This window comes from Primulina huaijiensis, chromosome 2, assembly GCF_012295235.1.
Source record: "Primulina huaijiensis isolate GDHJ02 chromosome 2, ASM1229523v2, whole genome shotgun sequence".
In the NCBI taxonomy this organism is placed as follows: domain Eukaryota; kingdom Viridiplantae; phylum Streptophyta; class Magnoliopsida; order Lamiales; family Gesneriaceae; genus Primulina; species Primulina huaijiensis.
The window spans coordinates 20698987-20716457 of NC_133307.1; the positions used below are offsets into that span (position 1 = coordinate 20698987).

The following is a 17471-nucleotide window of genomic DNA, read 5'->3' on the forward strand; positions in this document are numbered from 1 at the left end:
ATATCGATGATTATTAATTTTTTGTTAAATATAATTTTAATTAATAAATAAATCAACATATATAATAAATACAAGTTTAAATAAGATTTTATGGTAAATATAAAATAAAATCAAATAAACTCATATAATAATTATTAAATATAAATTTTAAACTATTGACATAATTTTTACCATTAAAATTTGAAATATAACCCAAAAAATAAACTTTCATAAAAAATGTTATATTTTGTATTTATTGAATTAGTTAGTTTGATTTCAAAATTATTAAATAAAGATATTAAAATATCATTGGGAAATCTATAATACTCGACAAATGTTAATAGATGATTATTAGAATTATATTTATTATAAAAATTATGCCATGTATTGTTTTTATAGGAGAAAATAACTTGTGCATTTTAATTGATCATTAATATATCTTTTTCATGTATTACAAATTTAGGATTTTGATTGATGATTGATTTTGACAATCAAATACATGTAATTTTTTAGTTATACAATTAATAAAATAATCATTCCTATAACATATACATTTGTTATAGATAATATTTTTTTCAAAATTTCATATATTTTTGAATTTTTTCTATATTTTAAAATCAAAATCAAAATTATATATGTCATATTATAAATTTTCATATGAATAATTATTATCTCACTTGAAAAAAAAAATATGAATATTTTTTTTACAATCAAGTAATTTTCATATATATTGGTTAATGAAGAATTATTTAAAAAAATATATAATTTATATTTTACATAAGTCTTTCAAATACGAATAATTGTTATATATATATTTTTATGTATTTATGTATGCTTAGTTCTTATTTACGTATGTACATTGAAAATTTCAAACTATTTGTTTTCGATAATCTATTTTTTAATATCAAATAGGTCGTAATATAAAACATTTGAAATAATTTATTTTTAAGTTATAGAATTGTGGTATAGTCAAATTATATGCAATATTTATGTCACTTAAATGTGGAATTTTTTATTTTCTTATTATTTAATTTTTATTTTCTTAAAATTTCATAAATAATTAAAAAATATATATCCAAAGTGAAAATTATAAATCAAAAGATCTCATATTACCAAATTTTGTGTATTGAATTTATAAATTTGTTTGATATACATTTTTAAAAAATGTGCTACTATAATCAATTTTTAAATATCAAATAAAATAACTATAGAACATGTGAGACAATGAAATTAATTGTTTAACAATTATGCATTAAAATTTATGTATTATGAGAGCTGATTTGGAACTTAAACAAAGAAAATATTTTAGTTCTGATTTTAGTTCCACTGTTTTTTAGAACCAATGTCTGGTTTACCATTAAACCCTTATCTAAATCTTAGAAACTCTTGTAGATGTTTCAAATACTACCAAATTTTGTGTATTAAATTTATAAATTTGTCTGATATATAATTTTTTTTAAAATGATGTTAAAATCTTTAAATTCTTTATCATAGCTAAACTACAAGATTTATATTTTATGAGATTATTAATATATTAACATTCATAATTATTGATATTAATTCTCCTAAATAATTTATTAAACTATTTACTTTCCATTCTTAGTTAAAAATCATATTTATGTTAGTATTACACTTCATCTAATCATATTATTCTATATTTATCATGTTATTATTCTATTGCATATTTGCATATATAATTAATTTTTTTTTCATATATCTTCTTGTGATACTATAATTTACTACTTAATTAGAAATTGCATTAAAAAAATAATTACAAAATTACACTAAAATTATAAAAAAAACACGTGGAGAAAAAATTAAAAGGATAAAATATTTAAATATGGTATAAATATGGATTATTTGATAAAACTAATAAAGGAGTTGCATTTTATTTTTGAAGTGTATAAATTACTACAATCAATGTGTATTGTGGTGATAATTCACTAACCATTAATTATATATTAAGTAGAATAAATATAAAATTTTGGTATCTCATTTTTGTGCGTGTAGTAATTAGAATTTTACATATATATATCCTTATTGAGTTTTTGGATTTGATTTATTGACAAGGAGATTATTTTTATCTTTTCACATTTGGAAAACAAAGCTTTTAAAGCGTGCGCGCGCGCACACATACATATATAATGAATCAATTGAAATCTCAATTGGAGTGGAGAAAAATCTTGAACCTAGTTTATAGAAGGTTTGAGGGGGCCTTACGTCTACTCACAAAGGGTTAATCGTTTGGATGGTCGGGCCTGTTTGAGTTCGCAAATTTTACACACAATTTGAAAATTTCAATTCAAAACTTATCCTTTAAAATTTTCAATCAAATATTTTTTCGTTTTCCGAATATACTATTCTCATATTTTTTTTTTAACTAATCGACAATCATACGACAACGCGTCATCTTAAGCAAATACATTAGAATATTTTTGGGCAAATGGCATTTGGTCCTATGAAAATTCAAAAACAAGAAGCATTATATTTTCAAGATATAGCGTGCAAATGAATACTCGTTTCAACTGTTCAAGAGTAATTTATTTCACTTAAAACTATTGAATTTAAATTCTTGAATTTGAGTTGAGACTCCTCGAGTTCAGATGTAATTTCAAAACGAAATCTGAATTTACTAGGTTTCGTAATATTTATAATAAACCAATATTTTGAGGCTTCGATGATTAAGTTCGAACGGGTTCAAATCGGATCCAGTTACTTCTATTATAGAACTTCATCCAGTTGGAACCGAATGGTCAGCCGTGTGTTACATTACATCTATTTCTGCAGCACACCAGCAACCCCGTAAACCCCAAACCATAAAATATTCTTTTTCGTTCATATCAAAATAAAAATGTCTTTATTAAGTCGAGTATGGTGGTGTTCATGTGCGCGATCCACACACAGACATTGTCCCTAACACTAAAATACAGCTAATGTTTCTAAACAAATTTGGACACAAAAAATAGGTAAAATACATTTAGTTCAAGGCATAATGTACTCGTTCAAGCAATCTGACAACCTGATTGACCATAACTGGCATGGATGTTCTCAAACTTAACATTACAGTATTCGGTGAGGCAAGCGGCAATGCCAGCACTACTTCTTGTTGCATGCTTGTTAGCTCCAGGAACTGACTCAGAATGTCACCATCTAGGATCTTAGTTGTCCCACCCTATCCACCAACCCCCCCAAAAAAAAAAGTCGGTTTCAGTTCCTCACACACACGAACTTGTGCTTACGAGCACGGAGATAGCACAAGACGAACTAAATTCAAAAGAGGCTCACCAGATTTTCACGGCTTCGATACTCATTGTGGTCATTTCCTAAAATAGGAGCAGTAAGCGGGTGAATCACCAGCCTAGATTGAACTTCTTCCAGCAACTCATATTCCTCCCTGCAATGAACATATTCATGTGAACAGGCCAAAAACCTACGAATATTCCAAATAATAAATATGATAGCCTCGAAATATTACAGCATAGAGCCATATTTTACACGGAAATATAGTACTCTTTAAAATCTAAAAGTGATGCACACGCCCATGGCTAATAAAGAGGCCATTTTCAGAGCTGCTTATTTACAGTCAAGAAAATAACATGGAAAAAAGGGAAGTAATGAAGAGATGCTTGAACCATGAAAAGAAAAACGAGAAAAAAAGAGATGAACAGATAGATAACATACCTTGTCAAGGGAATAAAGATTATTATGCTGCCCAACAGAGTCGATGCCATGATACAATTATGTGACAGGTTAACAACATTACTAGCAGCATCACAGTCCTTCAGTGGGTCATCTGCCGGGAGTTTGTATGAAAATGATCCCTGCAGAGGATATAAAAATGAAAAATCACATATGAGAAATAATGATTTATAAAGAACAATATGTTGTATATCCTAATGATGCCTAGAGAACAAAATTGTTCTTACTAAAACAAAAAGACCGTAATCAGAGCTTTGGTGGGGTGTGTGTATTAGGCACGACCCCAACCTTTACATTGTTACAACTGAACTAAAGAGGATAAGTCATCCAGTATAACATAGATGCCATCAAGGTCCTATCACAAAAACTAGTTAGAGGAGACCCAAGGGCCATGAAAAAACTTGTTGCACCAAAGGCTTCCTCGAAGGACCTGAGAAAAAATTTCATCAGACAGACCAGAGATTCGGCCTAAGAACAAGATTTGGCAAGAAATCCAAATCTTGAATTTCTATAAAGACGCGTGACATCTGCACTTCCATATTTGTAAAAGCTCCTGAATTTTCCAATCGACTTTTCTTAGTTTCCAGTGACCGGGAAGGCGGTAACCGAAAGTTTATTTGGCTGATACAGAGTTGTGTGTGCTGATATCAACTTCTAACGAAACTTTAAATACAAAAAAGTGATATGTAGAAAAATCACTAGCTCCGAGTCCTGAATTCATGCTTTCAATAAAGTTCTATAATCTGGAACTCGCGTACACTTGTTAGGCCCGAACTTGGTAAGCTAAGATTCAGTTTGAAGTATGGTTTGACAGGTGCAAAGAGCCATCTGATGGATAGCTGGAGCATGTACAAGGAGCGTACACGCCTCCAAAGGATTAAAAATACCCAGCCTGGTAACCCAAATTTATTTTTGGTATAAATATACATATACAAAATTAAAATAAGTTAGTATTTTAAAATTTTTGAATTATTTAAAAATATAACCCAGCATATATTTTGCCACTATAAAAATTTTCAAATATATATGGGAAACACAGACAGGTTTTAAGTCAGGCTTCACCGGTGTCGGTTTTACAAGATCAAACTTGGTTTCCGGATTTTGGCTGTTGCCCTTACAGTCACTGATAATTTAAAACAATCATTAAGTCGATTAAGAATTACAAGGCATGGTTAACTCACACGGTTGGTAAAACAAAGCTAATCCGAACAAATTGCATCAATTTAATGCACAAACTTTTGTCATATGAATCAGCTCATAAAAAGTTATACTGAGTAAAAAATTACAAAAATTTCAGGATATCAAAATATTCAAGAACATTATGTCATTGGATTTTCTAGCATTCAACAAACATACCTATGGCTCCCTTCAGTACAATTACTTATTCAAATTCAGCAAGAAAAAAAGAAAAAGCAAGAACCTTACTTCCGTACAACCCTTAATTTACTTACATGATGAACACATTTTACTTACTTTCTACCATATTCTGGTACTCATGTCATTTCATAAAATACAAGAAAAGGAGGCATGAATTCTCTAGTCCCTGTTAATTAATAAGCATGTTTGCGTCCAAGCTATCAGAAACTATTGGCTCTTAATAAAAATTACCTTCCTTATACTCAAGGAAATCTCCCCCATATAGTAAGAACAACTAACTGTCAAGTTCCGCTCTGGACTTGCATCATCTGTTACAGGAAGTTAATCAAATTCTGTTGATCAAAATATATATTTTTTGTTTCGGTACGAGGTACACAATAGTTAGATATGGAAGTCATAATATCTTGAACACTCGTACACGCACACAGCTGTATGATTGTGTGAGCACTGAAAATCCACCCAAAGACATATATATATATATGACTAGCCAGAAAAAATTTACTTACTATATCTGTAAATACTAACTGATCAACAATAGGCCAGTCATTTCAATTTATAATATGTATAGGTTCACCATGATAACTAGCAATTCAAAAGTATCTCAAGTAATTGATTACTCTATCATAAAAGTCAGTAAATTTCAAACTCAAGGAAGAACTTATTTAACACTGCATTTTTTAAGACTTCTTAAGTCCTCTAGTTGGATAATCAAGTAAAAGGTAAAGCACTTTAGAGAAGCAGCTTAAGATGCTCCTAATTGAAAACAAGTCCAAAAGGTCTTGGACAGGATAGCAAAGATTTCCAGTTTGCTAACAAAATGAAGTACTCGAAACATAAAAAATTGTTCGAAATTTAAGAATATATTCTGGCATTGGATATAACAATATTAAAAGTAAGACGTATCTTTGGCATGATTTTTTTATTGTAATTCATATTTAGGAGGGGGAGATATCTTCACCTGTATAAAGTAGTGCTGTTTGAATTCTAATTCAAGACACACACACACACACACACACACACAACAGAGTTTAAGAACTCTTCAATTTACCTTCTAAATGATTTGCGCATGACATGACAGCAATACTTCCCTTACGATCTGAAACAACAGCAGTATCTACATCCATAAGCATGCAGTCACCAACTAGCCGTTGGACAGGATCACAGTATACTTGCTCAAGTTTTCTGGAATCCTGGACTCAAACAGTAAATTGTAGTTTATTGTAATTCAAAAACAATACTTAATAATATATTTTGATACTGCCATCTCAAGTATTTAAAATTTTCTCCTTTCCATCTTGAAACAGGCAAAATGAAAAAGTTATTACACAGAAAACAAACAGTACAGCTGCTGACCTCATGGTACAAATAGAAAAGAATACCATCACGACAATCCCCGACAGCAATTCTGGTAAAATGTGCAGTTAAAGTCATGATTGTAAAACGCGTTCTTCCAACAGCCAATCTCCTGACCCTCTGAGAGTTATCGTTTGGAAAACTGCAAACATAAAACTGAAAACAAAAATAGCACTCTTTAGAAGATCCCCAACAATCTCCACGAAGGTTTCCCGTAGCAGAATAAAGAATTTACTGACTTACAGAACTACCGGCAGAAGCCAAGAAATACCGATCAAGGTAAGGGCACACAGCAAGGACCATCCCTGGCCAAGTGGTTGAACAAGCGAATCGCAAGTTCCATGCTTCAGTTTCTTTAAGTTTAATTCCATCACAGCTATTATCTTCCAGGCTGCTGCAGAGACTACTGCTTGAAAGATGTTCTGCAGCAAAACCACCAATGTCGGAGAAAGATAAATTTTGCTGGGACAATGAACCAATCTTGGAACATAGTGTTGCAGAACCACTGTCAGAATACTGCATACGTTCAAGGCAAAGAACCACCAAACGACCTTTTGTACTGTAAAAAACACCCCACAGTTACATTCAGCATGTACATAAATTACAAGAACTCCAGTAAAATCTACTAACTAATTGAAAGCTATACACCCTAAGTAACAATAATACGAAAACTTCCTGGAAAAACCATAAAAGCCCTCCAAAAGGTAAATATATAACCTTTCAGCTTCACCACTAGGCATTATGGCCGGACCAGCAGATAGGCTCGTCCCAACCACCAGCACATGCTCATTTCCAACTTTCACAAGATTCATGCATTTCCCTGTCTCCCCAGAATCAAATTTGAAAGATGACAAGAAGCAGCCCGTTACTGGATCCACACAACAGATGTCAGATGAACATGAATCATTATCCAAATCTGTCCTCATGACAAGTAATAATCTGCTCTCATTGTGATATAACACTTTTCTAGGTGTGCCCCCAAGATGAAATTTCTGCACATTGAGCCTTTTACTTGGCACCATTTCCACCTATGACACAATTAGACAGTATCCTAATGTCAAAAGCAATTAGAATAAATTTCTCGGCACCACAAGATTTAAGTCATTATGAGCAAAAAGGTGCAAAGGCTAATATAATACCCTTCATTTCTCTCTAACAATGTACATATTGTTTCGGTAAACATTAAATATGTGTATTCTATAGAAACTTTTCAAGGGTGAATAACTTCGATGTTTATTTCAAAGGTTAAGGGACGTAATGAGGAAGGCTCAGCTGGTAAGGAGGAAGGCGTAGCTAAAAATACCAAAGTAACCAACTAATCTATCACAACGATTTTCTTTATGTAATTTTTAGTAAATCACCAGGAAGTAGGTCAATGGAAGGCTTTATCTAAAAAATTGTGCCTCAGACATTTCATGCAAGCATGTTAACAAGCCATCTGCATAGGAATATGACTATTTTGCCACCAGGCAGCGTTCTACAAAAGATTTGAGCTTTATAAAATGTTCTCAAAACTGTACAGATTTATGATGACCAATTACACAAGATGGTTGTAGTTCAGTGCTATATCCAGAATTCGTGTAGAACCTTTTTTATGGCACAAAGTACTACTGAACCACAATTTAGTTCATTACGTTTTCATGTTTGATATTATTCTCACGTATTAAATTAACTGCTTGTACTGGATCCAACATAGAGCTAAATATATAGGATAAACAGCAAAACAGAGAGTAGAACAGTGAAAAAGTTAGTGCCAAATCATGGGACTCAATTCAACAACTACCCCACCACCATTCCCTTGAAGATGGAGGATATATATGGTAGTTCTGGGCTTCAATTGCAATTTTCACAAAAACCAAAGAAATCCCAATTCAAATATCCATCAAGTAATTTCTGACTCATGAGGTGCTGTACAGAGAATGGGTCATTCTACCGGTGGCTGGTTAAATGTGGCAAAAGTGATATTTCTCAAAATCAATTTCATGTCCATCTCAATTGCTTCATATAATTATGCGTGTATGCCCTCAACACAGAGAAAGATATGCCCACAAAGAGGCCTTTCGGCTTTCACACCAATTTTGGAAAATAAAAGTGAAAGGAAAAAGTATTCCAAAGAGGGAAAAAGTTGAAGCAGAGGCAGAATCAATCAACATCAAGTATAGACTTTTTTACCAGATGAAGACTGTTCTCAGCAACAAATAAAATTCCTCTAGTGCATTCCACTGAACACACAGGAGTGACATGAGTGGAAGGTTGAAAGGAGATGGAGGTATACGAGAGGCTATGTCTTGCAGTATGCACTAACCAAGGCCTATCACTGAGAGCAATCACATCAGCATCAAGGGAATCACTCAAAGAAACCAAGAAAACAGGTGTGATACCAATACGGCGCACCGCTATCAGCTGAAGATTCACTGGAAACTCTCCTTTAGCCTTTCCAGATGTATTGGACATGGATATTAGTACTTTATGATTTGGAGATGTAGACTTCAACGTGGCCTGAGTATTCACCATACCTGAACCAACAGCAGACTGCTGACAAGGAGACCTAGCTGATGACAGTGTAGAAGTAACAGGCCACTCAAACCTAAGAAGCATTCCATTCCTTAATCCCGAAAGAACATACAGACGATCAACAAAGACAAGCCTTACATCTTGAGGAACACAACCACTAATAGTAGCTCCCGTGGTGTTCGTTAATGAAATAACACCTGCAGCAAAAATTTGCAGCCCCTTGTCACATGTAAAGGATACAACTTCCACTGAAGGCTTATGAGTACCGATAACAAACATGTAGCCATTATTTCCATTTATAAGAGGTGTCATATGGTGGTTATCTCCATAATTTACTAATGATTTATTCTCTTCAAGGTGTTTTTGAGGCGTGGAAAAACAAGACACTTCATTCTGCAATTTCACACACTGCATCTGATATACTTCGTAATGATGTGTCAATGAAGATCTAACACCAAGGATAAATAAGAAGCAGGGACTGGAGGTTGCTACAATGATTATACCATCTCCAACAGCTCCAAGACTTATGGACATATTATCGGGGAACCATGAAGTGCAAATAGGAGATGCTAGAGGAACACCTTTTGGATGCACAGATCCACTAGGCAAACAGAGTCTGACTCCATATTGGTGGATCTGGACCATCACCCCATCCGCAACAAGACCACAAGCCAAAGTACAGACACCGGGCTGAAAACCAACAGAATCAGTCACATCAGAAAAACTAATGCCAACAGAGAGCACCCTGGTTTCTTCAACGAATGACAATACAAGAAAAGAATGACAGGGATCAGACGCTTCCATTTTTAATGTCCAAGTACCAGTAATACCCTGATAAATAGGAGCAGTTTTTAACAATTTTTCCACACTGATACCACTTCGAATGATTCGCAAAGATCCTTCAGGTGCCATCCCAGAGCAAGCAAACATTTGATCAGACTTCTCTTCAGGATTATCAACAAATGCCATATCCAAGATCGGCGCAATATTCTGAATCGGACTTCTGTGGCACAATAATCCCTCTTCAAATTTTAATACCATTCCATCAGTCATGTCAACAAAAGTTGCCACAAATCCACCATCAAGCCATAAAAGAGCCTTAGATGGTAGACCTTTGTAAAGACAAGCAGATAGATTTACTCTGATGCCATCAGACTCAAAAAGAACTTCCATCGCATATATATCTCCAGAATCTGCACTAAAAATTATCCTAGGATTATATGAGTCACCAGGTTCCCAGCTCCACGAGCAGACATAATTGCAACCAGGTTTCACGCTGCTGTAATCATCAATGTTCATCGGGTCATCGTTTTTATTTATGTCACTAAGCTCCAACAACGCAGATGCAGCAACACTATACATACCTTCTTCATCCATAATATCTGGTATTCTAACAACATGTTCATATTTTTTTTCCTCAAAAGGAGTAAAATTTAAACTTGTTCTATAAACACAAGAAGGGTTATGAGCGTTTCTAAAATCCATCAGGACAACATCACCAGCCCTAAACAGGAAGGCATATCCTCGAACATGAGGGACTTCAACAATATGATGTGCCAAGGGTCCAGCTTCAGCAAACTTATATAATACGTGGATTGTTTGTTCCTCGATGTTCCATTCCAACAAAAGAAGTTCATTCCGATAAAAAGATCCCCTCCTGTAGACAAGAAGAAACCTTCTAAGAATGGTACATGAATATGTCTTATTTCTTGAATACAACCAAAGCACAAAAAAAGAAATAATTTGGTGCAGAGATAAAATTAAGTGATAGGAAAGTAGTTCTCAATCTCAAAGCTAAGACATATAATATACCTATTTAAAAGAATGGCCAAAACTGGCTTATACTCCTTCCCGGTCTGAGGGTTTTCTTTTGAGATGAAGCACATGCTCCATATAGTTCCAGAGATATTAGTAGAACCTCTATCAGTTTGCAAAAGTCCATCTTTTTCAGGAGGACAAGAGATTTTCTAAAATTAGAAAAACAGAAAAAAAAAACGTTAGAACATTTTTTCAGCATTTAATTGAATATAATTTTCACAACGAATAAAGAGGACAGCACTAATACAAAATCAATGGTGGTAGAGTATACGCTAAATCCCAACCTTATCAATGATTTCACCATTGGAGGAAAATGAAAGCGAGAAAATAATCAACTGGTCCTCATACGCACTGGCAGCAACAAAGCAACCACTGTATATGGCAAAGCATTAAACAACCTACATGAATAGCATTTCTAACAGCTCTGAGTGGAAACTGATGTAGCTATTTATCGTTGGCAAAACTCTAAATATAAACAACAATAGCCAGGGACTAAATCACCTGGAATCAACAGTCAACATCCTTCCACCTTCATGTCTTGAGTTTCCAGGAGCAGAAAGTTGAAAATGAGTCAATGGGAAAAACCTGCAAGATTTAATTAATTAATTAATAAATAAGCAGCCACTGTCAGAAGACTACTTTGTGAAATAAGCTTGAAGCTTCAAACTAGAAAAAATGATTTCAAGACAAAGATGGCAATAAAATATCACCGAATAGAACCTGTGCATTTCATTGCAAAAGGAAAGAAACGACAGCTTCCCTGAATCAGAAATGACAAGCAATATATCCTTCCCTAGTAACTACCAAACAATCAATCAATTAATCCTTAACAATTAACAATTTACAAGAAAAAAATTGGTAAACGAAAAAAGAATGAATTAGCATAAAAACCTTTGAACCCTGTGCTTGAAAACTCTCATTCCAAGGAAGTACTGCAATATCTTTTATTGTACCAAACACAGGTTGTTCGGTGATAGATTGCACAACGCCGTCTTCATCTATTATAGCCAGCTCTATTGATGTCTCCTGAAACAAGGTTCGCCACAAAGTAAGAATTTTATGGCTGCATCTCTGAAAAATTTATTCCAGCTCAATAGAAGTTATTGATTAAGGTTCATCAACAACTTGAAGTCCTGTAAAGCAATTTTGTGATTCTGTCATGACATGCTGAATATGGTAGATGCTGACATGCACATTTTTTGGTCATGGTCACAGAGAAATAGAATCTAGCCACTGATAAAATACACAACATACATTAAGTGTCCAAGAAAAATGGAACAAAAATCACTCAATTTGTTCAGAAAAAGCAGTTAATTCGATCAGTTCATGATCATTGTTACTGTTTCGAACCAAACCGATAGGGTCCTTGGACTCAATCAATCGCCAGTGACAAAACCGACGATCTTTCCATGAAAATCAATAACAAATTATAAAACAAAATGATTGAACCTAGTAAAATCAAATCACGCACACGAACACAAACACCAAAACGTAGCTCAACGGCTTAAATGCTTACCTCGAATTTCTGATAGGCAATCAAAAAACACTGCGAGCAAATAAAATTCACATATAAACACAAACAAAAACCTTGCCGAAGACGACGTCGTAGGAAGAGGGGGAGCGGAAGTGACCGCGGACAGCTTGAAGAACGACGCTGCCTCTGAGGACCGTCTTCGCCAAATAACAAGCCCCGGCGTTGCTGTTGGAGGCTGATCGCGAGTTACAGTTAGTGTTTTGCCTTGCTGATGTTGATGAAGAAGATTCATGTTCCGATACCGCCATCAGAAGGTTCGGGACAAATGGAAATTCAGGGAATCAAATTATTGCTTCTGCGAGTCCCCTTTACCCTATTTGCGGTCGGTCGACATTTTCTTGGGCCAATTAAAAAAAATAGGAGTGAGACAGAAAGTATTTAAAAAATAAGGACTCTGATTTTTTTTTAAGAAACAAGGAGTTGACTTTTGATTATTATATTAACTGTAATTAAACTCTTTAACTTAATTAATTTTCATTTTTTTTTTTTCTTGATTGTCACACATCTTTCCCCAATTAAAATTTATGAGTTATCTACCTTTTTTTCCCCAAATCAAGATCTGTCGACACAAAATCAATTTAGTCGACCAAAAATCTACTTTGAGAAAAAATAAGAGTCCACCCAGAAGAATTGGTCGACCAAAATTAAGTTGGTCGACCAAGTAACAATTCATCTTGGTCGACCAAACCAAGAAGAAATTCTTCTTGGCCAACTAATTTTGGTTGACCAATAAGAATCCATAATTATGACATGTTTATTTTTTATTATTATTTCATCTTGGTCGACCAAACCAAGAAAATTTTTTTGGTCAACTAATTTTGTTTGACTAAGAAAATCCACAATTATGTCAGGTTTGTTTTTTATTATTATTATTATTATTATTAATTTTTGTCTATTCTAATTATCTTATTCTCTTAATTTTTGTTGAATTTTGTAGGATATACCTTTGGGTCGACCCAAAAGCAAAGAAACAAGGTCGACCCAAAAACAACAAGGTCTACTTTGTGTCGACCCAGCTAAATATGTGATTCATATGTTAAAACATGTAATATTATATAACATACTTATGAAATTGTGATTCATATGTTAAAACAACATGTAACATAGTTGGTTGTGAAATTGTGATTCATATGTTAAAACATGTAGCATAGTTGTGAAATTGTGTTTCATATATTAAAACAACATGTAACATAGTTGGTTGTGAAATTGTGATTCATATGTTAAAACATGTAGCATAGTTGTGAAATTGTGATTCGTATGTTAAAACATATAATATAATTGTGAAATTGTGATTCATATATTAAAACATATAACATAATTGTGAAATTGTGGCTCATATGTCAAAACACATGTAACATAGTTGTGAAATTGTGACTCATATGTCATAACATGTAACATAATCATGTAACATTATAGAACATAATTATGAAATTATGTGATTCATATGTTAAAAACATGCAACATTGGTCAAAATTGTTTAATTATCCGTCAAAATTAAGTAATTATCGGTCATATTTGTCAAATATATGAATTCATATGTTAGAAAAATGGTCGACCCAAAAGCAACCTTGATCGACCCAAAATCAACATGGGTCGACCGAGAGATTAACATGGTCGACCCAGAAGTAACCTGGCCGACCCAGAAATCACCATGATCGACCCAAAAACTAATCAACAAGCACTGGGTCGATGTTGGATAGACCAAATTTTAGGTCTACCCAAGCAAAACCGTTGGTCGACCAAGAGTCGACCAAGCTCTTGCTCGGCGAGCTTAGTCTGCGCTTGGTCGACCAAACCAAACATTTTTGGTCTACCAAGCTTATGGGTAGACCATAAGCTTGGTCTACCCATGGGTCGGCTCTTGGTCGACCAAAGAGCTTGTTGGTCGACCAAGCTTGGGTAGACCATAAGCTTGGTCGACCAAACATTTGCTCTTTGGTCGACCAAGAGCCGATGGTCTACCCATGGGTAGACCAAGCTTGGTCTACCCATAAGCTTGGTCGACCAAAAATGTTTGGTTTGGTCGATCAAGATCTTGGTCGACCAAGAGTCGACCGAGCTCTTGATCGGCGAGCTTGGTCGGCTCTTGGTCGACCAAGCTTCAACCCAAGCTCTTGGTCGACCAAGCTCAAAACTTGGTCGACCCAATATTTTGGTCGAACAAGAACAAATCTTGGTCGACTCAAATAAAATGTTGGGTAGATCAAAATTTTGGTCTACGGCTTGTAGTTCGACTATTTCTTCTTCAAGCGAGTCGAAGAAACAGAAGCAATAAATCGAAATAAACGTTAATATTATCATATTTTTGTCAGTCATTTGTTCGATTGAGTTTGCTTAGATTGGAAGGATCTGTATCGAGAATTGATGGGAAGAAAAAGACGATTTGCACTGAGAATCGTCGTCGGAAAGGAAATGAAAGGAGATCGACGGAAGAAAAACATAGTTTGAAGTCGACTGAATGAGATAGATGGATTCAATGTTAAGAATTTAAGTTAATAGTATATTTACACTTAAACAAAAAGACATTTATGTAAATTAACTTGTGGATCCTTTTTTTTTAAATAAGGTACGATCCAGTCCCTTTTCCCTAAATTTCCCTATTTTCCCTTGGTCTTTTATTTGATATAATATAATATAATTAATATAATAAAAATTCAACAAAATATAATAAATCCTTGTAGATAAAGAAAAATCAAGAATTTTCTCGGTGTCTTAATATATCAAATACATAAATTTGAGTCCTCATTAACCTTTTCATACACGGGAGTATGCATATTTTTCTCTCATATACATTTCCTAATTTGAGTCTGAGTACGAGTGGCGTTGTTGGAAAAAAAACTTATGATACCCCTAATTTGATCGTTCATATACTACTATGTGTAAAAACATATCGATTTTCAGCCACATCATAACAATAGTTGATGCAGCTCGAAAAAAATAAGGTAGAGTTGGTGTCTGATTCCCGAGCTAGAAGCCTTCTCTCCAGAAATAATGCCTGAGATCTACAGGTATTGACCGAGCTCCAACAGTGGAGCTCTGTCACACAAACTCAAACAAAGAAATTGTGAATGGGACGTCAGAAGAATTTTGCGGCGTTACCACTCCGACGCTCAAATAACTACTAGCATATGAAACAGAGAAAACTAAAAATATAAGTATAACACTTCCTTGAGGGGGATTTATTTTCCTCGAACTTTGCCGACCTTGCTACCCACCAAAAACTTGATCTTCTGATGGCATGACAAGGTGATGGCCATGAAGGCAATCATGGTCGGCATTATGAGGATGATATTATACGAAAGAGAGGCCTCCACAACCATGAAAAGTGTAAACCTCGTCTTTCGCAAGCCATCTGATCCCATCAAGAGGGGTAGTGTGATCTCTCCATTTGGGAAAACGCTGTGGCCTGCAAATCCAAATAGAGCAGTGTGCACATGCTGTAGTTTGTATTCTTCCGATTCCATTTGGTCGAATGCCTTTCGTAAAATGACGTAGTGGGGATTCCTGAATCCACCAACACGCATCCACTTCATAATTGGCTACCGTTTCCCAAATGACTAAAGCATCATTGTGAGGTGCTCGTACTCCCTCCGTGTCTTTTGGCCCAAAACTGATCACAGGCCCGTCTTATTGAACCACGTTTACTTCCTCCAAACTCCCTTTCTGCTCCACGCCTTTCTTGCCCGATTAGAGTCAAAACCAGTCGACCCTCCCGAGATCATATTGATGACACCTGGGATGGGTTTGTCTCAACCTTCTCTTTCATTCTGTTCTCCTCTCCTCCCTCCTTTCTTCTCTCCCCGCACTCGCTTCCTTAGGTTTCTGTCGTTGGTACCTTCGTACTCAGTCAACAAGGACTTCACTTGGGTATTGTTATTGATTACTTTCTCTAAATCTTTATCCAATTTCTAGAACTCACTTGTGTCGTGATCGTATAGCTAATGGAATGAACATACTTTCCAGAAGTTTTTTTCAAAGTGTCCTTCAGTCAAGGTTGTTGAAACATCATTTTCTCACACCCAAGACGAAGCGGAAGTTTAAAAATTTTGTTCTTGGGCGTCGTGTGTTTAAAAACATTCATAGGGTGTTTAGAATTATACATTTGCGTTCTCAACGCTTGGACTCCAAACTATTCCGATTTTTTTACGGAGATAGTCCTTCTTGTAAATCCCTACGAACGGCTCTTCAACTTTGATCTCCTAATTAGGTCCACGATCAGATACTGTTTTCCTCGTTTGGTTTGCACTAGAAAATCCAAACGATTTATGCGTTGAGATTGCAGTATCCGAATTTCATAAATCCGATGACGGTGTAGCGTCGACGCCGCGGTGGTGGAAGGAAATCACTTGGCCAAAATTTTCCCAAATCTTTTGAAATTGGCCGAGAGTATCAATTCAAGGGTGGGAATTAATTGATTCTTAATCAATTATTATAGAAGCTAATTATGTCATTAATCCAAAATAAGTTCCATGACATGATTTTCTTCCTACACATGACCGTGGGTTTTTTCATCAAGGAAGGGAATATTTTTTGTTTGCTTTGTGTGCAAAAATTAGGGTGTAAATTATGAGTCCTATTGGTGTATATATCGAGTGAGACTCCTAATCCAATTAGGAGTCCCTCTCCCACAAGGACTCTAATAATTTCATTATATTAAAACTCTCATATATATAATTAATATATAATGTATTTATTAAATTTTAATAATACATGATATAATAATATCATATACACATATTTTATATCACCATATAAAATATATACATGTATATGTGTATTAAATTAAATAACCATTATTTAATTTATAAACTAACTGTTTAGTTAATTTAATTCTAGACTCCTCTAAAATATTTATGAGAATTTATGTATGTTAGTAGTCACCACTACTAGCACAATAATTTAATTAGTAAATTCTAAATTTACCAAAAAAAATGATTCCGAACTCATTATAACCCCGATCGACGATCCGAAAGCGTCGATGTACCAAGGATACAAATCTTGTTCATATAATGAAAATCGAAAATTTCGAAGATCAAAATTTTCACTTACCATATTGGGCAGCTGCCATTTTAGTGAACTCCTTCACAAAATAGGCAGTTCCACTCTCCTTCCTTATTTAGCAATCATGTTAACTTCCATTTCTTCCATCCTATGGAACCAGCTCATAAACTCCTTTATAAGCTTCCTGTTTGATCTC

The 17471-nt window shown here is 34.4% G+C and overlaps 1 protein-coding gene across 3 annotated transcripts; it reads right to left on the reverse strand.

The window, feature by feature from the left end:
* Window positions 1–2821: 2821 nt before the first annotated feature.
* On the reverse strand, window positions 2822–12605 carry LOC140968662 (uncharacterized). 3 transcript variants are annotated; one of them, XM_073429689.1, is made up of 15 exons: window positions 12328–12605; window positions 11632–11766; window positions 11461–11540; window positions 11242–11325; window positions 11025–11112; window positions 10735–10889; window positions 8581–10579; window positions 7126–7436; window positions 6652–6967; window positions 6409–6564; window positions 6104–6245; window positions 5287–5363; window positions 3661–3800; window positions 3265–3373; window positions 2822–3151 (listed from the first exon to the last, which is right to left on the reverse strand). In XM_073429689.1, exons 1-15 carry the CDS (start codon window positions 12520–12522, stop codon window positions 2957–2959), a joined length of 4182 nt encoding a protein of 1393 aa, XP_073285790.1. In that variant the 5' UTR covers window positions 12523–12605; the 3' UTR covers window positions 2822–2956. The 3 variants fall into 3 exon arrangements, 2 of the variants coding, with proteins under 2 accessions (XP_073285790.1, XP_073285803.1); XR_012173817.1 differs by lacking the exons at window positions 2822–3151; window positions 3265–3373 and having other exon boundaries at window positions 3676–3800; window positions 5287–5387; XM_073429702.1 differs by lacking the exons at window positions 11461–11540; window positions 11632–11766; window positions 12328–12605 and having other exon boundaries at window positions 11025–11138; window positions 11242–11260.
* Window positions 12606–17471: the final 4866 nt, after the last annotated feature.